The sequence below is a fragment of the Papaver somniferum genome, chromosome 5, assembly GCF_003573695.1.
Source record: "Papaver somniferum cultivar HN1 chromosome 5, ASM357369v1, whole genome shotgun sequence".
In the NCBI taxonomy this organism is placed as follows: Eukaryota; Viridiplantae; Streptophyta; class Magnoliopsida; order Ranunculales; family Papaveraceae; genus Papaver; species Papaver somniferum.
In genome coordinates this window covers 156,326,947-156,352,819 of record NC_039362.1, presented here as the reverse complement: position 1 = coordinate 156,352,819, position 25,873 = coordinate 156,326,947, and the positions used below count along the sequence as shown (strand labels likewise).

General features: G+C 36.0%; 1 protein-coding gene, 1 long non-coding RNA gene and 1 pseudogene across 7 annotated transcripts; 1 reads left to right on the top strand and 2 right to left on the bottom strand.

Moving 5' to 3' along the window:
* Positions 1–1,929: 1,929 nt before the first annotated feature.
* On the bottom strand, positions 1,930–3,360 carry LOC113278012. The gene is made up of 3 exons (XR_003325266.1): positions 3,332–3,360; positions 2,491–2,587; positions 1,930–2,093 (listed from the first exon to the last, which is right to left on the bottom strand). It is a non-coding gene; the product is annotated as an uncharacterized LOC113278012 (long non-coding RNA).
* Positions 3,361–6,863: 3,503 nt separating this feature from the next.
* Positions 6,864–8,090, top strand: LOC113283319 (annotated as a pseudogene).
* A 4,712-nt stretch (positions 8,091–12,802) lies between these two features.
* Positions 12,803–20,321, bottom strand: LOC113283318. Of its 6 annotated transcripts, none has more exons than XM_026532539.1 (5): positions 18,385–20,321; positions 18,031–18,298; positions 17,428–17,649; positions 14,520–15,300; positions 12,803–13,870 (listed from the first exon to the last, which is right to left on the bottom strand). In XM_026532539.1, exon 5 carries the CDS (start codon positions 13,786–13,788, stop codon positions 12,946–12,948), a length of 843 nt encoding a protein of 280 aa, XP_026388324.1. In that variant the 5' UTR covers positions 13,789–13,870; positions 14,520–15,300; positions 17,428–17,649; positions 18,031–18,298; positions 18,385–20,321; the 3' UTR covers positions 12,803–12,945. The 6 variants fall into 6 exon arrangements, 4 of the variants coding, with proteins under 4 accessions (XP_026388324.1, XP_026388325.1, XP_026388326.1 ...); XM_026532540.1 differs by having other exon boundaries at positions 20,022–20,321; XR_003327429.1 differs by lacking the exon at positions 12,803–13,870 and having other exon boundaries at positions 14,836–15,300.
* Between the last annotated feature and the right edge of the window lie 5,552 nt (positions 20,322–25,873).

Below are 25,873 nucleotides of genomic sequence, written 5' to 3'. Positions count from 1 at the left end.
CTTATCATGCTTTACCGAGGAAGTTACAAGTCCCTTCGAGCATTTGATGTAGTTTGTGAAGTAGAATCAGAATTTTGTACCTTGCGAAAGCTGGTAACTCCCACGAGTAAGAACCATTGAACAAATGCGATCCCATATCATACAGTATCATGCTCTCATCGAAGGGTTCTATCGTATCTGAAAAGAATATTGTGCAAGTCCTCATAAGGGAAGGAAAATCACATATTGTCTGGATACGTGATGGGATTCAAGGAATATACATATATGTAATATAAATCCCAATCGCACGGTGTCTAACTAGTAGACAGAGGCAAGTCCGGGTCGAACCCACAAGAACGATGGAAATGTTAAAATCGATATCTCTAATAAAATTAATATGAAACAATATTTTTGGACTTTTAGATTTTTTAGATGAAAATAATATATTAATCTAATTCTTGGAAAAATTACAAAGAATTGGTAAACTAATAAAGTTAAACTAATAAAATAGATTCAATAGGAAAGACGGTAATCATGGTTTTATGTATTTATAAAACTATCAATTGCGGACTTAGGTTTTTAAAACCAGTGACGCAACAACTATTTTTTCAATCAATCAATTAACAATATTCAAACATAAATTTAATCAAATCATAATGGTTTATTGCTCAATTTTATTCAATTAAAAATAACCTAATATCCCAAATAGTTTCAATTCATAAAAACCCTAGTTACAAAAATCTAGCAAAACATGGTTTTCTCAAAAACCACAAACATATAAGATAAAATCAATCGCAAATCGAAACGAAATCGAGACAATAAAACTTCAAATCTTAATCCTCTTATTCGTGTCTGTAGGCTCTCTCTAAAAACGGCTCTGCAGCCGCGGCCTTCCTCCAAAAGAATCCCAGTCCGGCCTCCGTCTGTCGCCTCCCCCTTTCTATCCTTCTCGTCAAAAATATATAGTTGCTGCCAAGTCTTCTAATTGGACCAGAGAAGCACTAGCAAAGGCCCAGTCCAAATACTACCGACACCCAACTCCCTAAATCACATTACCAATCATCCGGCCAGATTATCAGCTTCTATGCCGTGATCTTCCAGAACTCATGCCACAGCATCGCTTTCCATATGCTACTGCCTCTTCCTCAGCTTCTAATCTCGATCCCTTCTAACTCCAAACAGCACCCAAGATCAATACAAACAACACACAGATCCTAACTTCTCACTGCTTCATCACCGTAGGCCGCTGACCAACTTCCAAAACTCAACTCCTTCCAAATCTCGTCTGCAGTAAGTTACGCCAACTCATCCAACTCCATTCGCATCAAATAATTGAGAACTGCAGTAGCTGTACACATTCCACTATCTCTTAAGCTCAAATGGGTCCACGTGCTTGAATGCACAGTGACAATTCTCAACTTAGCTGCACTATTCGCTGGCCGTGACATGGGCTTTGCTGACAACTTAAATTGTTAGCTCCACAGTCCACTACTAACTAAGGGTGCACACGGTACGGTTCGGCTCGGTTCTTGCCGAGACCGAGTACCTGTACCTTACACCCTTCGGTACCAAAAAAATGGACCAGTCCCGGTATCGAGTACCTCGGTTCCGGTACCGGTTCCGGTTCCATTTCAGGGGAAAAAAAAAGTTCATAAATATTAAAAACATTGTTCTAAGCATAACTGCATAAGCATAAGTGCATAACTGCATCGGTGCTGGAAGGTTGGAAGGAGAAGTGTGATTAGCTTTGAATGGAAGCCCCAGTAAACGGCGGCAGTAACTCTAACTGTCCTAAGGTAGCGAAATTCCTTGTCGCATAAGTAGCGACCTGCACGAATGGTGTAACGACTTCCCCGCTGTCTCCGACATGGACTCGGTGAAATTGAATTCTCCGTTCTAACTTCTAAGCATAATTTCATTAAGCATAAGTGCATAACTGCATAAGTTACAACTTCTAAGCATTATTGCAACTTCTAAGCATTCCACAAGGCAGAAGTTCCATTTCTGGACATGTTAGCCCTATAAGTCCTTCCACAGTAATTGCAAGAGGGTTCTTCAACATTTCTCCGAGTGAAATGACGCCATATTTCCATCACTGACAAAGTTGGCACTTCCTGTATTTGAGCTCAGTGAATAAGACATAATACATGTGAACAGTGAACTAGTACATGAAATTTAACTATCTTCAATCCTTAAAGTGGACTAGTACATGAATAAGAAGAAGAAAACATGTAATCTAGTAAACAGTGGACAATCATTTATAGTGCTTCAATCATTTACTGTGAACTAGTACATGTGAACATTTAAAGTTTAGTAATTTGTGAAATCTGTTTAACATGTGCTTCTAGTACTTGTGTGACATGCAGTTAAGAAAGAACATAAAGTTCAGTAATCAGAAAGAGGCTATGTACAATGCGTTCCATAAAATTCTTTAGACAATGATTCCCATTCTATAGAAGAAGATAAAAATGTTCTACTGTTATGAAATTGTAAAGTTCAGGATTTTTCTACCTTGTGCAATTGATGCAGTCCTGCGGCTCCTGCCTTTGATAATGTACCTTGATTTTACTTGTCAGGCAATTGCTCTCAATTGGTCTCAATCTTTGGCCTGTAGAGTGGGGTAATGTAGCTTATGATCAGCAAAATCTGGCAACTCATTGCTTATAAATTGCCACTCTTAACAATGACTGACCCAATCTTATACAGTCAATTAAAACTCGTATAGGAACACTAAATTTGGTGGTTAAGCACAAAATTATAAAAAGATGCATTGAAATTGTATGATAAAATGCCTGTTCTACTTCGATTTCCCAGATTAAAATTAAAAGCTAATGAAACACAATTAGCCAGGAATTCAACAAACCCAAAATAGAGACACGGAAACAAAAGGCAAGAATACTTACAGAGGTAAGAGTGGGCTACACAAGGTTCTGTGAACTGGTTATCTAATTACTTGTGAAAATCCATACAAATACCTCTGGAAGTGAACAATTTAGCTTTCTATTTCAAGTATGATTCATAATAACTGTTCAAAAACATTCATCAATAGCCTTTAAACTAACTCAATCAAAAGAATGGTAAACTAAATACTCAGAGTCAAATTCAACACCCATGTTAACATTTTATCAGCATTCACAAAACTAAAAAACAACTATTAGTCTATTACAAAATTTTTTAGGTAACCCTAGCTTTAGAATAGCATTTCCATCTTCACGGCTAAACTACTGCTCATGAATCGAAGATCTAAAAGCAAAAAAAATCATCCAAAAATGTGACAGAACACTAAAAGCCTAGATTTAGTTTCAGAAGTGTAAAAGAAACAACATCCATATGAAGAAGAAAAATATCTTACGGTGATTGCAGTGAATCCTTTAAGCCGCTGCTCGCTATGAAGGTTTGGTGGGAGATGAAGAAAATCCTATAAGCCGCTACTCGCTAGAGAAAACAAAAATCCGTTAATCTCAATCACAGGTTCACAGACATGCATACAAAAATTAAAATCAAAAAATTAAAAATTACTTACCACCGGAATTGTTCTTCTAATTTTCTTCACACCGGAATTAAAAACGAAGAGACAGACGAAGTAATACGGTTTGAACTTTTAATCGTTTGATTGAAGGTTAACAGAGAAGATGAAGATCAGAAGAAGGGGAGAATTTCTTCTCCTTCTCAGAGAGAAGTAATGAGAAGAGGCGATAAAAAATTAAGGGAACTGAAACCCTAAGAATTTCTTCTCCTTCTCACAGTGAGCTTATATACCCCCTATTAATCCAATGGCTGAGACAGATCCCTTATCCCCTAAATCTAACGGTCAGAATTATTCGGGACTTCGGTCCGGTACGGGACGGTTCATGTGTTGGACCGTGTACCTGTACCCCCAGAGCTCGGTTCCTATTTTTGGGACCGGTACTTGTACCTTGTACCTCGGTTCGGTCCAAAATCAGGTACGGTTCCATCGGTTCCGGTTCGGTCCGTCGGTCCGGCTCGGTTCCTGTGCACCCTTACTATTAACACGATTCTCATTCTTCCGTGCCCTGAACCGCAACATCGGTGATTTTTGTCGCAAATACCATTTAGCTTCTCATTTTAGCCATTTATCCTTCGGAAGATCTGATTTGTTCGTACTTTCTACAAAAGCACTAAAATAATATTATTAGTCAAAATATAAAGTCCTACCTAATATAAATATGGGTATAAAATGTATCACTTGAGTGCTTATCAATATGTGTCAGACGTCTTTCCATTTGAACATTTTCACGCAGAAACATCCCAAAATAACTTATTAATCTCCCGCCTACAAATTGTTCTGCACCCCGAATGCTGCCTTAGCACATCATTTGGCAGAATTTGCAAGCCAGGCATCTGTCACAGCTATGTTCACCCTCTGTGCTAAACCTTTCCACAAGTCTGTTATATTGTGCCTCTAATCTATTGGGATCATTAACCTTCAACCTGTCAATCTCTTGATACACCTTATCCAGATACCTTTTAGCACGAAAGGATGCACTTCAAAGTGATGTGAGTACTTTTTACATACATGATGTGAGTACTTTTTACATACAATATATGAGAAAACTCATATTTTCAACTTACCATAAGGTTAGGAGTTGCTAAATAACCACAAAATGAGACCCCCAGGAAATATCAAAGACCATAAACGTGTAGACTACAGAGTCGCGGATACAAAAAAGAAAACAACAATAATGTAAAATTTTAGAATAAATGTTCTTACCATATTATTATTAGATGTCTATTACAGATCCAGGGGAGGAGTATTTATAATAAACAGACTCTTGACATACTTAGTCAAGTCAACGACTTGACTTAACCTATTCCCAATACACCCTCCTCAAACCTTACAGACATACACTATAAGAGTTTGACAAGTAATACTAAAAGATAGTACTAAACATTCTCAAACAAAACCAAAGTAAGCTGTAGTGTCGTTGCAGTAACATCAGCAATATTGCATCTCCTCCACCAACTCTTGATTTAACAAGAAGACCAATAGCTATGAGAAACAGTGATTGGTTCAAAGCATCACCAATGGCTTCCGTGTATGAATCTCCATCACCATCATCAGCACATCATCAATAGAAGCATGAAGCAATCTTGTTCGAAACAGAAGCACCAAGGGACACCAATAGTTTCAGAAACACAAATAGTCGTAATTTATGATGAAGTAACAACACCAGTACTTAAAATTGTTGCATGAAGCAATGTTGGCAGCAACAAAAAAATAATAACTCTGACAAATCTTGTAGAAGGAGCAAAGGCAGGACAAGGAGAGAACTATGTACATAAACAGAAGCTGCATGAGAAGTACAAGTGACAGAAGTAGTTGTTGAAGTAGAAGCAATATTGTCAACAACTAATGATAAAGTAACAACACCGGATCATCAGTTGCAGGAACGATAAACTAACACCAGTAGAAGTATTAGAAGTATGAACACACCACTAGGATAAGCGGCAACACAAGATGAATAACAACAGAAATAGTAGCTTCCAGTATTCGTTTTGGTGTTCTCTGTTGGTTAAGAGACTCAAAATGTTGTTGGTGTTCTCTGTTGGTTAAGAGACTCAAATTTATATTTAGAAACTGGTGTTTGTAATACCAGATCTGTAAAGGTATTGATATGACTTGTTTTGAAGTAACAAGTCATATAACTGGTTATTGAAATGTTTTTAGGACCAGTTAGATATTAAAAATTATTACTTCATATGCTAAAAGTCACACAAAAAGAAGTAACAATGAACAAATGAGGAAAATTGTTATTAAAAGTTTTTACCCATATGTAGACATTACCGGAAGCTACCGTTGCTGGATTGATGTTGAGGTTGCTATTGCTGTTATTGATAAGAAGTTGATGTTGTTATTGGTACTAGTAGTTCCAATAGTATTACTGGTTGTGACATCTCTATGGATTACCTGCTACTCACATCCCTGATGTAACTACATCAAGGCTATCCCTTCCACAATTTTGTACTGGCAAGACCAGTTCAACAATATTCTTGTAACTCATCCAAAAAAAAATCATAATCTCCTATAACTTGAATTTGCTTTGTAATCTCGAATTAAAGACCCTTCTATCCTAAATTCTACATCGAATACGGTACCCAATCTTGAAAGAATCAAGAACTGAGAAGATTCAAATTGAAAACCCTAAAAACTTTGGGAAGAACAATATGATTGTAAACTTGAAAACCCAATAATTGAAACCCAGAAATGACTCATTCAGCAGTGGAAGACAAAATTGATGTTGATATTGGTTAAACAAACAGGGTAGATGATTTTGTTGATGGTAAATATTTAAACTTTGGGTTTTGACGAATTTAAGGAAGAAACTACTACAGAGAAGGGTTAGGGTTCAAAATATTGATAAATCTGTCTAATAAAAATAATTATTAACTAGTAATTCCAAGAACTCAGTGCTAAAAGGGAAACCCTAATTTGGAATTATAAACTGATAAGATTTATAATTGTAACTAAAATTACCTCTATCAAATAGGAAATCATCATCGTTGTAGGAAGAAAAACCCAAATTCCTGATCTTTGCAGCAGCGGAATTAGATGCTTCTTCAATATCAGAATTTGATTTCTTCTTTTTCTTCTTCTTCTTTTTCTTCTTCTTCCTGCCACCTTTTGATGACGACAAGGATGCAGCGGAAACTGAAAATTGATTCTCCATCAAAGAGAAGATGAGATTTAGAGGTATATGAAGATGGAGAAGCAAAATTAATGAAAAAGTGGGATCGAAAAGGAAATTTTGATATTGTTTTTCCCGAGTATTCTTTCGCCTTCGTTCCCACGAAACCACTTATACGCATTCCACTTTTTATCTTGAAAAATCCGCCAATCCCTTTGATCAACAGTTTTCTTCTTTAAATACCCACTACAATCACTTTACCTCTTATCCACTTCTCGCTTTTCTCTCTGCAATTCCTTACATCTTCTATCTTTCCATCTTATACCCTTCAATTTCTTATCATCTTCATGGCTCCAGCAAAGATCAAGATCGGAATCAACGGGTTCGGAAGAATCGGAAGATTGGTTGCTAGAGTTTCCCTACAGAGAGATGATGTTGAACTTGTTGTTGTTAACGATCCATTCATCACTACTGATTACATGACATACATGTTCAAGTATGACATTGTTCACGGTCAATGGAAGCACCATGAACTCAAGGTTAAGGACACTAAGACCCTCCTCTTCGGTGAGAAGGAAGTTGCAGTATTTGGTTGCAGAAACCCCGAGGAGATCCCATGGGCTGAGACTGGAGATGAATACATTGTTGAGTCAACTGAAGTGTTCACTGACAAGGACAAAGCTGCTTCTCATTTGAAGGGTGGATCCAAGAAGGTTATCATTTCTTCTCCCAGCAAGGACGCACCCATGTTTGTTGTTGGTGTCAACGAGAAGGAATACACCTCAGACATTAACATTCTTTCAAACGCTAGTTGCACCACCAACTGTCTTGCTCCCCTTGCCAAGGTCATCAATGACAAATTTGGCAATGTTGAGGGTCTCGTGACCACTGTCCACGCAATGACTGCTACACAAAATACTGTTGATGGTCCATCCAGCAAGGACTGGAGAGGTGGAAGGGTTGCTTCATTCAAAATCATTCCTAGCAGCACTGGTGCAACTAAGGCTGTCGGTAAAATTCTCTCACCACTTAATGGAAAATTGACCGGTATGGCTTTCCGTGTTCCCACCGTCGATGTTTCAGTGGTTGATCTTACTGTGAGACTTGAGAATAAGACAACTTATGAAGATATAAAGCTGCCATCAAGGAGGAGTCTGAGGGTAAGATGAAGGGAATCTCGGGATACGTTGATGAAGATTTGGTCTCTATTGACTTTTTGGGTGACAACAGGTCAATCATCTTCGACGTCAAGGCCGGAATTGCTCTTAATGACAACTTCGTCAATCTTGTGTCATGGTATGACAACGAATGGGGTTACATCTCCCGTGTTATCGACTTGATTGTCCACGTTTCCAACACTCAGTAAGCTCTGCTTCGGAACTTCAGTTGAACCAAGGATGGTGCTCCAGCAAAATTTTCAGTCTGAGTTTTAGTTTAGTGTGTCCATCTTCAGTGTAGGTGCTTGATGGAATAGAGGATATGTTGGAAATAATAACGAAGTTAGCTTTGGCTCTGATACCATGTAAAACTTTAGAATGGATATTCTTACCGTATTATTATTGGATGTATATTACAAATACATGGGAGGAGTATTTATACTAAACAGACTCTTGACATACTTAGTCAAGTCAACGACTTGACTTAACCTATTCCTAATAAATAACAGGTGTAGCCCCTTTGCTCAGGAAAAATAAAAATCTATTAATGAGGAACATAATAAGAACAATGAACATCTATTTGGTACACAAAAATGATGCAAGTTCTTTTAAGGCCTATTCCTATGCACATGACAAACACTGATTTTTAGCATATTTGCACCCACTATGGGTATGCCAAACTACCAAACTCATATGCCTATATGTTATTCCTGGCATATAGGCATACACGCCAGAGTTTCCAGCGAGCGATATAGTCTCGGTCGCTCGATGGTCAAAGTAACGCTCGACGGTCTTTAAATCGCCAGCGATAGTCAAGCTAGCGCTCGATGGTAAGATCAACGCTTATCAGTCCCATATCCAACGGCTACAATTTCCCCCCTCTATAAGTACCTAATTTCAAAATCATATCAACTCACACCAGAATTTCTAAATCTCTCTAGAATTTCTTAATCTCTCAATCTTTTTCAAATCTAAAACTATCACACCTCCTCTACAATTCTATATTTTCTTGTAAAATGGATTCACAAGCTCAAAGTCAAGGCAAAGGTAAGAAAAACCGAGTTCGTGGTGCAAAATACAGCATGGTAGAAGGTGAATGTATTTGTCGTAATTATGTTTTTTTTACCTAAGATTGTATCGATGGTGCACAACAACATGGTAACACCATGTGGGATAACATACTTAAGAAATATGAAGATAAAACCATGAACATCAATGGTCGTGATGCAAAAAGATTGTCAGAACACTTCATTGTAATCAACCGGGAAGTGGCCGCTTATGTTGCATTAATAATGCAAGCCAAGAGAAAAGGCAAGGACAATGGTCAGACTGATGTTGATTTTGAAAGAGAGGTTCGTACAGATTGGCAACGAAAACATGGTAAACAGTTCGCTTTCGAAAGTTGTTATCATGTTTTGAAGGGTTCGAACAAATATAATCCATATTACTTATCAAATAATCAACTAGTACCTGAAAGGTCACCGTATAATTATTCTCCCTCAACACCAAATTCTTCACCATTTTCACAAGGTACATCAAATTCTTCACCAGATACCCCTACAAGCTCAAATTCCAACGTAGTTTTCAATAATTATGTTGATGGTAATAATAAGGGAAAACTTCCAGGGAGGAACAATGCAAAACTGGCTAGAAAATTAGCTCAAGAAGGAGGGAGTTCCAGAGGATTTAACATGGCGGAGTTTATGGAACATCAAAAGACCGTCGAGAAGCAAAGATCAATTGAAAGAAAATTTTAAAACCGGGAGAGTAAGAAAAGTCGTCTTTCTCAAGAAAAATTTGGTTTTGACTATGGCAAGCATAACATTCTTCAAGCTAACAATTCAATTATGAACGCCCAACAAAAACATGTGTGAAAATCGAATTTGACAGGATTCAAGCACAGATTGAAAAGCAAGCTGGATTTACTAACAACCAACCCGATGATGATGATGATGATGGAACTGATGATGAGTTTGATGTAATAGAGCCTCTAGATGATTAATGTATTAGTTTAAGTTTTAATGTAGCAGTTTAAGTTTTAATATTTTAGTTTAAGTTTTAATCTGGTATGTTGTTATTCATTCCAATTAATATTAGTTTGAAATGAAATGTTGAAGTTTATTAATTAGAAAAATAACAATACATAGTAACTTAAGAAAAATAAATAACATAACTTAAAGATTTAAGAAATATAAATAACCTAAAGATTAAAACTTAAACTAAAACATTAAAAAAAATACATAAAATCATTATCTTCCATGCTCTGCCTGAAGATTCAATCTCAGATCATCTCTTAATTGGTCATACAAATTGCGGTTATGAATGTAGTTAGTCAATTTACCATAACTCCTTGCAGGGAGGCCTCTTTCTGGTCGAAACTCCGGCCTCAAATCTTCATCTTCATAGTTAATCCAATCCGAATCACGAAGGGTTTCCTGAATTACCATGTAATGAAGAATTATGCAAGTGAGCATAGTCTTGTGCATTTCACGAGGACTCAAACCCACGATACGGGCCACAAATGATAGCGAACTTCCTCTTCAAAATTCCAAAAGCGCGTTCCACATCCTTCCTCAATGCAATTTGGGCATCGTTAAAATGTCGGTATGAAAGGCCCAGTGGACCAGCAGGAGGCTGACGGTAGCATTGAACCAAGGTGGACCATTTTGGGTAGATACCATCCGCAAGATAATAGCCATGAGTGTACTGATGTCCGTTAATCATGAAACGGACAGATGGAGAAATTCCATACTTCAAATCTTCAAACAGAGACGACCTGTGCAAAACAGTGATATCATTTTATGAACCCAGAAGACCAAAAAAAGCGTGCCATATCCAACAATCATAAGAAGCGGCAGCTTCAAGGATAACTGTTGGTTTTGCATAATGACCCTTATATTGACCGGCCCAATATACATGGCATCCTTGCCATACCCAATGCATACAATCGAGACTACCTAGCATTCCTGGGAATCCCCTGTCCTCATTCTCCCTCAATATTTGTCTAACATCTTCGTCGGTTGGTTTTCGTAAATATGTTGGACCAAAATGATTAATGATTACTTCACAGGAAAATGAAAGGTAAGTGTACGAAGTTGTTTCACCCATATGAAGGTACTCATCGTTCGCATCCGCTGGAGTGCCATAACCTAGAATCCTTAAATCCGAAGTAACTTTTTGTTCAGGACTATGACCTCTAATATTCAGTGCATCAAACTGATAATTGAATTGAGGTTCTACTCGACAAAGCTCTTCAATAATATTTTTCACCAGATGACGAGGCATGCAGAATCGACCTTGAAAATTTTGATCAGAGTACACACAATTCGGAAGAAAATAATCGTGCATCAGCTTTTGGTGGTAAAATTCCCTCCCTCGATACGTATATCTTCTTGATAATACTTCTTTGGACTCTGGAACTCTTGGTATTTGTCCCGTATGTACAAGCATCAAAATTTCGATTAGTTTATTATCTTCAGCTTCCTCTTCGTTAATTTCTTGCAACCTCATACGATACCTTTCTTGCTGTAACCTGAACCGATTCATAATAATATCCCTTTCTTCATTGGATCTCGAAATTGATGATTATGAAATTTAAAATTGAGAATATAGGTGAAATATCTGTAGAAGTAGGTGTGAGTTATCTTGAGAGGTAAAAGGGCGTATATATAGGAACCATAGGGGGGAAATAGCCGTTGCAGAATAACTACTGGTCGATAATCATAGTATCGTTCGCGTTATTATTTAAAGCGAGCGATGTTGACAATATCGTCAACGTTAAAGTCCTTACCTCCAGCGATATTGTGTCAATATCGCTCGCTAGAATGTCTACCGCGTATCGGTTTTCCCGTACTGGCACAATCGGTTCGCCATGCCACCTGATATGCCAAACATCATTTTTTTGGCATGTGCATAGGAATAAGCCTAAGAATGAGAAATTAGTATTACAAATGAGGTTTGGTAAACCTCTTCATGCAGGTTATATGACTGTCACCGTAAATAACGATGCATTGCCTGGGCATCAGTAAATACCCAGAGAGCATAATCTCAATGTTAGGTGCAAAACCAATGTATTCTTTAAATGAAAATCATGAGTTTGCATTGCCCAGCAATAGAAGAATTACTAAGTGGAGAATACTATTATCCATCACTTGATGACACAGAGTCTTCCCAGGCCGTTTTTTTTTCCCAATTAACAAACGACCCTTGTTTCCTTCTATGTTTACTCAATAGAGCCCTAGACTATTAGCTCAAGTCAGTCGACACATCCTTTACAAACCTTAGATTTCCAATTCACTCATATAAGGAGGTCGAAACACGACCAAAATCTGTAGGAAATGCAGATTGCAGGATTTGCCCTCTCAATCCATTTCCATCCTTTAAACAATCCCAGATTCTCAACTGAAATGCCAAACCACAATCTCCCTAGACTGAGGGCAGAAAACTGCACTGCAGTATCAACAAAACCACATCATACAACGTTTCAGTGGTAGTGACACTTTACACCCTTCCTGAAGTCCTTGCACTCAGATCTCCTCCTAAGCAATTAAGTTGTTGCACATCAACTCATTCTTTATGAGCTTAACCCTAAACTCCCTATTATCTACTACAGTTATTAACTACCTCATCTTCTACAAAATTTACCCTAAACTCCCAAGCTTCTTAACTGCAGTCATGAATCACCAAGTTCCATATCGTCTAAACAATCATTCATAAATCTGACACGATCTTACAAGGTCCTAAATGAAATGATTCCTGACCAAAAGAGTCAAGCCACAATCTGGCACCTAAGCGCATAAGCCCTTTTGAAAGACAGGCAACAAACGACTAAAGAATAGCATCAACAAACAACATTAAGAATGCTTGTTCAAGTTATAACAAGTTTATAACAATAGCATGATAGTTTCTAACATCAAATTTCTCAATTCAGACTTAGGCCAAGATTCTTAACTTTTGTAAAAGCACAAGATAAATATATATACATATATATATATATCAAAGTATCATCCTAAAGCGCAAATTGATCTAATTCCAACAGACGTGTAAATATACCAAGTATAAAAATTCAGATGTTCATGATATAAAATTTAACAGCACCTTGAGTCATTGATTGATGAACCTGCCTTTCTAATTTCCCTGATCTTACTCTTAATCTCCTATCTTCATTGCTCAACCTGCCTTCTAATTTCACTGATGTTACTCTTAATCTCCTCTAAATTGACCACTCCATCCATTGATTTTTTAATCACCCATATATCTGTTAACTTATCTGTAAAGAGAATCTTTCTGTCCAAAGAAATTTTCTTCTTCCCTTCCAAAGCTTTGTTAATCATGGTGATTACAGATTCTATCTCTTTCTCAACTTCTTCTTGGCTAAGTTGTTCAGCTTGAACAGCAACTTCAGCCTTTGATTCTTCCATTGATTCAGTCACTTTAGTATGTTGTTCAGCTTTGGCAGCCGATCCTGTTGATTCAGTGACTTCAATCACCTTGCGAGACAGGGTTTCATCAGCAACAGTCGGTTCAGTTACGTTAACAACCTGTTCACCTTTTTCAATTACCTCGTTTTCAAGAGATATGGATTTATCAGCAACCTTGAACTCAGTTAATTCCATAACATATTCCCCATTATCCATCACCTCGGAGACTCCGCTCTCCCAAAACTCAAAATTCTCTGAAATATTATCAAAAAATTCTCTTGCAAAATCAGCTGGAAAATCGTCCTCAGGTACGTTAACAGTTGGTGGTTGAATTACAGGCTCTTCAACATCATCAACTTCCTTCAAGTTACTCAAATACTCGGTGTATTCTCTTTCACACATAGCAGAAAACCACGGCTCTAGTAGATAATCATTGACAAAATTCCCACAGTAGGGTTCAGATGAGTTAATTATTACCGGCACCTGGGGTGTTAATAACTCTATTGGGTCGGATTTAGGGATTTCGAAATCCGAAGGCTCAAAGAGTTTCTCAGCTGGAGGTGGCTCATGAGGTGACGACGCCATTTTTGTAACAACCCGCGAATTCTAGCAAGTAACGGGGTATTACAATTTTTGACTTACCAACAGTGTGATTCAAGTTAATTATCTGTAAATTCATCAAGATCAAATTATTAAGTAGGTAACGAAAATTAATTGACATCACAGTGAAATCTAAGCTCACACAAAAATCGTAATTGAATGGAAAAGCTCTACATAATCAACTCATAAATCTAGATTTCAAAAACCAAATACGATCAGAGATATCTAAATGATTAACTAAGATTTTCAATCCCCTCGAAAACATAAATCTTATGAACTTTCTGTTTTCTTAAAAAATAAAAACATAAATCTAATTTACAGAAAACAGATTGTCTAGGATCAAAAACTAGTTGCGATTTAATCAGAAAATACTCTCAATCCACTGAAATTTCTGCTTAATAATGAACAATTTACCTTATTATTACTGCTGATATCCACCTAGCGATAACTCCAGGAGAATTTTTTTTTGAAGTCAAATTTGTTTGAACAGCTGATATTTATACGAGCGAAAGAATCGGATAGTTATACTGCCTAAAATACCCTTTTGGCGGGATTTTAATTTTTTCCTTCCGAAGTTTAGGCGGGAAAAGTGTTTTTCAAATTTTGAATCAAATGTGTATAACTGTCGGAAACATGTTAAGCATGTAACAAACCTTTTAAAGTGTCAAGATTTATAAGATTAAGAAAACAATTGCAGCCTACTGGAATCATCCTACCGTTTCCTCCGTGGTTCCACAGGTGACACTCATCCGTAACCATAGTCCTTTTTGTTTTTACAAGGCAAGTTTATGTTCCCGAAAATGATGAGTTCTTTAACCACCTGAAAGAAAGCATAACACAACGATTAATGTCGTTGCAATTTAACAATACAGATTTTCAGTCATAGAACAGCATGAAAATCAAGATGATGTTGCATAAAAATAAGAATTTCCCTTTAATTCACTCAAGGATATCTAGATCCTCATGATATAGCCTAGCACCACAAAACCATAGGTTTTTCAGACAGCACATGTAAGAGCAATGAGCTCCATCCCCGGAAAAGGTATTGCCTTCCAATGCATTTCTGCAGTGGAACTTATTTTAGGTCATTAAAACAAAAAATCCCGATTTGGAGACATTCCATTGTCTCAAAGACGGCTCATTATAACAAATATTAAAACATGCCAAATATTATTGCTCCAATTACAAGGCTCCAACTAAATAAATGTTCCGAGCATTATTGGTACTTAAGCTTTAGACTACCATCCCAATCTCCAGTATTCTCTACATCGGCATGCTCTTTGGATTCACTAACTTGACGCTCCTGTAATAAGGAATCTCTCAACCGTCCAATTTTCAGCCTTGTCATCTTTCATGATGGGTGGCTTCTCTGTATTCCTTTTCTCATATTTCCAAATGCTTTACCGACCCGCAGCGACCACAGAGTGCAATAATGCCTCCTGTTGTCCATCACTAAGACGAATTTGGTGGATAACACATTTTCTAGATGGCCAACACCTGAAAAAGTTATCAGATATGAGAAACCAGAAAGAGAAATAAAAAAATTGCTCTAAGTTATGCATGTTCTGTTACACTCTTAACCAGACAACTATCCAAGTTTCAACATAAATAGATGGACTTTTCTGAAAAAATTTATTTCAGTAGAGATAGCAAGATACTTGATATAATATCAAGCCACCAATCTAGTTACTTACAAGTGTTTCTGCTGACCAGTCAATGAATTTAAATGGAGGCATATTTAAAACTGACGGGAGTAGAATCTTCATATTTTTGCAATAATATTACCAAGCGGAGAAAGGGACCCACAAAAACCACATCAGGAAAGATATCATATGTCAGCTACCCCTATCAGCACACAGTCTGAACTAATTGCGGTAGTCTAGACTCTAGTCTCAATCTTAAGCACAAAGGAGTCAAAGAATTTTAACTTAGATTTCGCTCCTTGATAAGAATCTGTGATGTTTATTCTTTTTATTTTCAGTAACCTAGACATCATTCTTTGCAACTTACGAAGAATTTTCCTACTGACGAAAATTCCAGACTGGCTGAAATTTATAAGTTGCTCAAAGGTTATATAGTAAACTGTTTTATAATATTCAGCAGGTTCTTACAACTAGCCAAGTCAGCTTTGGTAACCAATAAGCAATCATCAATAAAAAATAATTGGGAAACATGATTACTATGTCTAGAGATTTTGATTCCCTTAGCAAGTTTAGAAGCCTCATTTGCCAACAGAAACCTAGAGAAAACCTCCATACATAAGAAGACAGAAGGTCTCCTTGTCTCAGACCCTAGAAGGCTTAAAAAATCACCACGACTACTATTTAAAAACACGGAACAGATGAAGAAGAGATGCATTGCAAAATAGGGTCACACCAATCTTTGCAAAAACCGAAAGCTAGCATGACATAATATGAAAAACTCCCAACCGACTCTATCCAAAGCCTCAGACATGTCTATTTTAACTCCTAAACAACTTCTTCTTTTTCAAAGTATGAATTTACTTGTGTGCTACAACAATGTTATCTGAGACTTGTCTAGAAGGAAGATGATTGCAGATTGAAACTGGGAAATAATTTTTTTCAAGCAATTTTTATATTCTGTTAGAACGCAACTAAGCAATGTGTATAGCATAGACCAATAGGTCTGAAGTCAGCAAAAGATTTAAGACTACTACCTTTTGGAATTAGGTTCAGGATTAAAAACTTTAGAAACAAAAAAATCTTGAGTTAAACTAACCAACCGAGGACCCACAAGTGCCCAGTCATGCTTGAAAAAGTTAACAGGAAACCCATCAGGTCCCAGGGACTTTGAATCTCTCATGTTCGCAACAACACCCATATTTCTTCTTTTAAGGGCATAGCCGTCAACATCATCGAATTATCCAAGTCAGTGATACCCATGGAGAGATGATCAAAGATATCAGAATTACGACTTAAAGTAGATAGAGAAAAGGTCAACATAATAGTCTTTCAGAATTGTAGCAATTTGCGGTTATTAAAATTTAACCTCACCATCAGGAGCCAAAAGACAATCGATATTTTATCTCTTTCTCCTTTTTAGAGTCTTAACATGAAAGTATTTTGTGTTCCTTTCTCCTAGATCGACAATGTTATCTCTAGATAACTGGTTTGCTATTTCCTCTTCGGTGTTGTATAAATTTTCAAGTTCCTGCAGCTTAGTATATATCCTGGGCAAAGTGTAAGTCCTATTATCGCAGGAATTTAACTTATCAATATAATTGAGCAACTTTTTAATCACACTATCACTGTCAAACCATCTAGCGTCCCGAATTTAGAAATTTGGTGCATGGAGTTAACAGGCTATCAATCTTAGAGAATGAAGTAACTCTGTCGTAGCTTCAAAAGAAAGCATACAAGTGCAATTCTAGTTTTGTAGGTTTTAGATGTGGGTATCAAAGTTTTAGTTTCTAAGTTCTAACAGTATAACTAAAATGCTTAAATGGATCCTTAAGAGTTATGAAAATACACAGGTATAGATGGGACAGAGACTAGAAGTTACTCCACCACAGCATCTACCAGCAAAACTTGGATTTAGATAAAACCTAAGTACAATGCAGTAATTTACCAAGGCTACAAACAGCATACAAGTTTGAGAACTCACCGTGAGGATGAAAGCTGCTGCATGCAGTATTGTTTCTACATTTGAAATTTACAAACTTCCAACTCTACTTTACGCACCTGCCTACTGACACCAAAGAAACATAACCCATGCCTGGAACGTAGAATTACTGGTAGCTGGTGCATAATAAAGCTTTTGTAGTGTTTTACAGGTCTAACTGTGTATCTTTTGGTAGTGCTCTGAGCAACCTCGTAGATAACTTCCCTGTACAAAAAACAGAACCTCCCAACAGTCAGATAATCAACAAACCAGATTTCCTCTGACAACAGAAGAATCCATATGGACAAATAAGCATCAAAAACTTATCAACTATTCAGAAATTTACACTAACTCTATGTAATAAAAGTTACGAAACTATAAGAGACTTCAATAGAGAATATCTTTATATGCATTGCTTTACCCGCGAATTTAGTAGTATGCAAAACAAGCCGAGAATCTCATTGAATTTACCAACTGGTGATACAATCACTAACTACATGGACGACAACTATAAACCATATACTGCAACCTGACTAAATTGTACGATGAGGAAATTAACTCAAAGACAGAATTTGTAAAGATGAATACTTCCATCAAGAAACTAACCTTTAGTATCGCATGCATCATCTTCATATTTAGTACCAGAGGACCCTCACTTTTCAGCCTTGCTGCTGCTGAACTCCTGTGCTTCTCTTGCATAATATGAAAATTGAAAAACCAGCGCCTCCAACCATGTCTTGTGCTAATATTTAATGGTAAACTAATCAGCCTGCTCATTTCTGACTCACAGAGTACTTTTATTCGGATAAGGATGTCCTATTGTTGCCAGAAATAGAGTATCCTCCCTCTTTTTCTTTTATCGCAGCCTTTTCCCCTGTAAATCTAACATCCTCATTACCACCAAATCAGTTTTAACCCCTAAATGAGTATGCAAGGGACCATGCAATATCTAACAACTACCTTTAAAAAAAAGTTTGCTTTTCATTGATAGTAATCTTTCTTCATGTGTTACAATGTTAACAGATATAAGATGCACCATGAAGTGACTTGTAGTACCATCCAGACTGAAGACTTAGAGACAAAAAAGAAAGATACATATTGTACTGACAAAATATTGAGATTGTGGTCAAATGGCTGGACTATCTTGTATGCCATCGGGTACGAGGGTTAATCAAAAGAGCATTGACATCAGAGGTCAAGCAGAAATAGAGAAGCGACTCGTGACATAATAGAATAATAAACAGCTAAACCACAAGAAAACCTAATCAAAGATATAGTAATCGTTACTTGGTGCTCGGCCATATAAAGTTAGGTACCCTCCAACTGTCTTTGGCAGTTTTCTTCGAATAACATTGTAATGTTGCTTTAAAATTTGATGTATAGAAGTGGAATCTGATCTGTAAGCTGCTTGAGGCAATAAGGATTGCAAAGAGCATAGGTTCTCCACATGATAGCTTAGTCGAAAATCTTCGAAAGAAACTGGCTTAGGGTCTTTTTCTGAAATACGCGCAGTGAGAGACCCTACCACTTTAAGATGTTTTTTGTGTAGATTGAAAAACTGAAAACCATAGGGTTCTAACCAGAAGAGTAAAATCTGATCAGAGAAAGTAGCAAAGCGAGCGTTCATACTGCAAGGAAGCGAATACGGTGTAAGATCAAAAGTCTCCTTATTCCATACCTTGTTGACGTTGTCTTGTAATATATACAAATGTACCATTTTCCAAGTATTACTTTCTTCATGTACAGGATGATAACGATTGCCAGTACTCCTACTATTACCACCCCTTGGTATTAAGCTTTCTAAACGTAGCAGACCCAAAAAACCCCTGAATTCGACAAGCTGAACTAATGGATGCTCATCTTTAGTGCTTTCACATTCTACTGGGACTCGAATTACATTAAACTTCTCGTCATGGAGGTCAAACGAGAGCAGCACATTAATATCAGCTGTCCTCCAATATAGAGTTGATGTTCCATTATGAGAAGTATATACAGCTGATTTAAAACTCCTAGATACCACAACCTCTGGAATCACAACCTGACTCCACGAAATAGTTCCCCGTCCTAATGTAAGAACAAGGCACTTAAAGAAAGCAATTTTAGCCGAATAAATAATGTATACAACCTTATATTCCTTTGTTATAGAATCAAAACCAAACCCATAATTTAAGACACCATATGCCCCGGAGTCACTGTCATCGACCGGAGGAAATATGAGTAGTGATTCGTTCCTAGCAGTATTCCATATCCAAACTTTACTAATTATAGGACATCTTTCAGAAAGACAAATCAAACCATTGCAATACCCAACTGCATCCACTTTAGATTTGATATCATTAACTAAACTTTGATTCACATCAACAACATTAACAGATTGACTAGTCTTATCTTCGTCTAATTCGAAGAACCTATGGAAATATTCTTCATGAATACTATTTCCATTAGTATTGTTATCATTACTATGAGTATTAGTATTACAGTCACTATTAGTATTTTTGCTTCTGTTGAGAAAATGAACGATGAGATGGGGATGTTTCTGGGAGTACTTAATAAAATGAGAAGATGTAAAGTTTGGATTTTTATTGATAGAACTGTACCAGTGCTTGCAGACGAGACCGGATCTCAATAGAGGCTTAACTGGAACCCTGTAGAGGAGCTCCAACACAATTTCTTCCGGGAGAATCTCGATATACTGCTGATTTTCGTCATCAACCATCGTGTTTTTCTTTGATCTTTTATTCGGTTGTTCAATATTCAGAATCTGGTGGTGTTGAGGAAGATCTGAGAAATAAGTTCTGCTCCCCATTAAATTCAAAATCAACAAAGGATGGAAATTTCTATGCACTGTATCTGTATTTATATATTAAACTACCATACCAAAACTAGAACTTTGATTATCGACTCGACACCTTACATAGGCTAAATACCAACACTGCTTTAAATAACAACCTTTTCGTGAATCTCTGCTAAAGGGAGAACTACTTTGACTAAAAGGGAATACTTACTTTTGCAAATATGAGGCACCGTCCATCAATTTTGTCCTATTGGCCAAGCCCAATAATTCGCGGTTCCTATTTCTTTGGTCCAAATTGGTCCTTAAATATGCGTGATGACTTCAATAATGATTGAAAAATTATATGGAGGATAAGAAAAAGCTTAAAAATAATGTATCTACAAACCTACGGGTTTGAGTTTAACAAATCAACCAAACTACTAATTTTGAAAATTTAAAAATAACATGTCAATAAAATTAAGAGTTCGGAAAGTTTTTAACGAAATAACATATCAAGAACGATCACCATTTTAAAAATTTAATTTTATAAAGCCTTGATCTTATGTATCGGTATAGCAAAAATTAATTCAATTTTCAAAAAAAAAAAGATGAATGTTATAATAGTAGACCGTTTTTAAAAATAACAGTTCATATACTAAAATGAACGTGAATGACAACTCTCTAAAGAATGGATGGTAGGATCGCAAACCATTTTGGAAATTGAATGGAGGACATTTGATTTTGTTAGATGATGTAACAGTTCATTTACAATAACAAAAAAAGAAAAGAAAAATACCTTCAAGTGGACAATACAAATTGTAACTGAACTGATATATTATATGAGTTGTTAGATGGGAATTCGTGTTGAAGGATGATTGTGGGATGGCATTTTATTTTGATAGATGAATTATTAATTTAGTTGTTTATTTTTCTGAACTGACCCTTGTTTTATGGGGTGGAGGATAAACAAACATGACTATGAAATATAGTGAATAGATGGAAGAGTTATAACTTACAAAGGCACGAGACAGTTCTAACTTTTTGAAATTCCGTACGTCTAATCCCCTTCAGAGAAGATAAGATGATCTCACCAAGTATGCATGAAAGTTAATTGAAAATCTCAGAATAAATCACAACTATTAAATGTGTCCTTAAGGATTATAATTGCAGAACAAAGTCATTAACGTTGAAGGAAACGCTAATGGAAGCAAAATGGACACTCAAAAATTACCTTCTCATCTCACGGTATACTACTATCTTGTCATATACTTGAAGGTTTATCAGTGAAGACATATTGTTCCTCTTCAGGTAACCCTGATTATTCACAACCTCGAGGCAAAATCATCATCTCGCTCATCGTGTCTAATGTCTCATATGCTTTTGTCATTTATGGAAGAAACGCTTCACCTCGAAAGAATATAAAAACCATATCGTTGATATTAATCCAGATGAACCTGGGTGTTTTGACTAAAGTCAACTCCCTCATCCTTTGTGACACCCCGCTATTTGTGGCACTAAAACTGAGTCCTGAATTCCGCAATGCAACTATCATAGGTCCAGATTTTTCTTTTTAATAAAAATAATTTAGAACTACGAAAGAAAATCCAATAAACATTGTTAGATAGATAAATAATATTTACCAAAATACTTTAAATGATTATAATCCAAAATTTAAAATAAGCAAAATGTTGAAGCAAATAACTATATGCCAACCTTGTTGAGATTAAGGGAAAACAAAGGGGTCTTGAATCGCAGGTTCACTCTCAATCCATCATAAACACTGATAAGCATATAAGCAACAAAAGTATCAAGTGATAATAAACATCTTGACTATGACAATAGGAATACCAGGAGTCTAAGTTTCAAAATCAAATAATATAACGTTTATCAGGAGTCGTTCATCAATTAGAATCACACACACATTAAACAATTGCATCTACCTTCTACCGCCGCACACGCTATTTGAATTGTGATGTCCCTAAATTCAGAAAACTTAATGACAACCCCTTATCTGGTGCACGCCGACAAGCATGATATCTATTGTGGTCACACCATTACTCATAACGTGATAGCTATTATGATACCTAATCGACATATAAATTTGAATAGACACATATCAACATAAAGGTCTACTGCTCACTGGTTCTCGCAAGCCTGATAGCTTTGCGGACCTGACCTCTTAGCAAGTAGATAAACAAAAATTAGTATTCAAGTATAACGAACCGCCAAATAAGGATTTATATCTCAACAATACTCCAACTCATACAAGACATTTAGATCATCTTGAAATTTAGAACATAGTAAGTTTCAAAGGCAAACACACAACTCAATTCAAACTTCAACCACATACTAGGGAAATTAAATAATTTACCCTGCAAGCACATATGTATAACTCTGTTATACCTATCAAATAAACCATGTATACTAATATGATCATAACGAAATTTTTGCTACGCACCACAACAGTATCAAGGAAATTCTATTCGAATTTCAAAGAAAACTAACGGTTGAATATAAAATTAAGATATGTTTTATTCGCTCAACCTATCTGAACTTTTAGAGGCGTAACTACAAAACATCTATCTTTTGGGTACCTCTCGAACTATGTTTGGTTTGAAATTTTTACAGAATACTCATGACCTAAATGGGTTACTCGTATTAAAATTTCATCTAATTCTAAGTAGTGAAACTGTATAAACTTAGATTTTCAAAACTCCACGGATTCATGAACTCTGCAAATAAGTTCTCTGAACTACAAGTATTTCTATTATGACTCCAAGTCCGATCATCATAAAGTTTTTATAAGAACTATATTACAGTCAAGGGTATAACATATACAAATGTCGCAAAGATCTAATGGATAGATTTTATTTTACGGTTCAAACAGTATTCATTCTTTTAGGTGACAGAAAAACCCTAACTCGAATTTACCCTAGAAATTCAACTTCTTAAGTTAGGTTTTCAAGGTGATCAACAATTGAAACTTAAAATACTATCAATAATAAATGATAAAGCAAGTATATATGTCTCATCCTTGAGATTAAAGACCTAAAATCTCCTCTCTCTCTTTTTATTGTTTTTTCAAGTGAACTAATTCCTTATTTCCTAGAACTCACTTCTTGGTGCTGCAGACTTTTCTTCTTTGAAACGAGTTGAAAAACCCAATTCCAAATACGAACCTGTTTGAGCACTGCTCGGTTTAACCCACTAGCGTTCGTATGTCAAGTTAGTTTTCAATTTTAGTTGCCAAAATGCATTCTTGATTTAGCATACTAAAGATAGTTTCGGACTAGATTAGGTCCAAGAAGTTGAATCGAAGTTATTCTTAAAGGATGAAGATTGAAGATTGAAGACTACAAGAAGACATCAACAAGTACTTCATCAAAAAAATATATGTGATTGATTTCATTTGGATTCTTGTTCAATTCTACCTTTCTAATCTATCAAGATAAATGCTCACTCTATGGAACAATTCCAATGACGGTAAATGTACATTTATGTATATATACTTGAGATTATTTGATTAATTACCTTGGAGATAATAACCTTTATCCTTATAAAGAATCTCATGTTAAAGTGAATGAGCTTATGAATCCAAGGAGCCCAGAATCACTCAATTCCGAGTTATAACGATGAAGTTATGAGTGATTTATTAAAGTTCGTTAGTAGGAAACAATTCATGGGCTGTTTGTAACAGTTCATGGACTTGGGCCCAATTACGTGACTAAAAGATATTTTTGGTCAAGTTGGTGATGTTTCCTTGTCTAAGCAAGATGGCTATTAATCCAAACATATTTGATTACCATATTAAAGCGTTTGTGATAACTTTTAATTCCTTCCTAAGTTAGAATGTGATTTATTCACATAAATAAACATTTGTTATTAATTATTTATTTATGCATAATATTTGTAACTTAGGAAAGACTCCCATATTTAGGAGAGTCTTGAAAAAGGAAAATAGCTTTGCTTAGCTTACAAGCTATTGTTCATTATAAATAAAGGGTTCGTGAGTTTACACGTTTTTCATCCCTTTTTGGAAATAGGCGTAAGCTTTGCAGGTTGTTTCCATGTCTTCTGTTCTTCGTGAACAAGAGTGAGATAAAGTCTTTGTATTGGGGATCACAAAGCCAAGTTGAATTAAATCTTCGTGATTGATTATACAACTTGTAATCTAGGTTTTTCACCTCTTGTCTATTCTAAGGTTTTCTCTTCTGATATAAAATCATTCAAGAGTTGTTGATCATAAACCCTAGGTTTTGATAGATTTCAGTTTCCGATCGTATACCAACACTTGTTAGTCGAAATCGGAGACTAGAAAGAAAAACTTCTATTGAGATATCTCGTAAAATTCTTGAGAAGTTTTAAACAAGATATCTCTAGATTTATTCTAGTTGTTATTATTGTAGAATTATTAGGGTTTTATTAACTTGGAAATTGATCTTTGGAATCACCCAAGTTTACTTATAGAAATCAGGTTCACGGACTCCTTGTGTGTACGCATACTGATTGTAAGTTAAAACCCTAATCTACAAGTTTTTTTTGATATTACTTTTACCTAGTAATTGTTTTTATCAAATTAAATACAATATTTTCCAAAACCTTGATTCACATCTAAAGGGAAATCAAACCGGTATTTTGTGCAAACAAAATATCAAATCGTATCAATCGTGTTGGTGTATCTTCTAAAGAGAACTTTGTATTCTGCTAGAAGATTTGCGTGAAGAGTTCCTAAAGAGAATCGGTATTCTGCTAGGAGTTCTATAAGTGCTGAAGCAGGTATTACATCTAGTCCGAATAGGTAGTAGGAAATTGGTGTAACACATTTTAATCAGTGTGTGTTTATTCTGGACTAGGTCTCGGGGTTTTTCTGCATTTGCGGTTTCCTCGTTAACAAAATTCTGGTGTCTGTGTTATTTCTTTTCCGCATTATATTTTATTTATATAATAGAAATATCACAGGTTGTGCGTTAAGATCAACCAGTTTTTGTATCCGTCCTTTGGGTTGTTGAGTGAATTGATTGACACTTGAACATTGGTCTTTGGTATCGTTCAAGTTAATCCTCTTATATTCAATCGGGCTCGCAAATTCCTATTTGCTGATTGCGGATTGAATCAAGAGATAGAGATATAAAACTCTTCGATATACTTTTTATAGATTGAGTCTAACTGTCTAGTTGATTCTCTTGAAAGTATATTGGAGTTTGTATATTCAGATTGCCAAACGAAATATTGGGTGTGGTTGTTAGACCCCGCTTTTTCAGAACCTGTATTAACCTAGCTTATTTGTTAGTTAAACCCAAGATTCTATTAAAATAGAAGTAAGTGAGGTTTTACGTTCTTTCGCCTTAAAAAAAACGATTTCGTCCTCGAAGCGTAACATACCTCGAGATAAAGCAATAATGAATAATATCTTCAATATGACACTGAAACCAACCAAGTCAAGTATAAAGCAATTAGTAGAGAATCCTAAACACTCTAACTTCTAACTGTACATCCCCATCCCCAAACCAAACCATAAAATCAAAAGATCACTTTTTAAAACCAATAAAAAACTCAAAGATCAACACCCAAAATAAATCATCATATTGTAGACACATATTTTTGTACACATTCTTCCAAAACAGGTAAGTCCACACGCACAGTCCGAGTAACTCGAAATCGTGCTCTAATACCAAC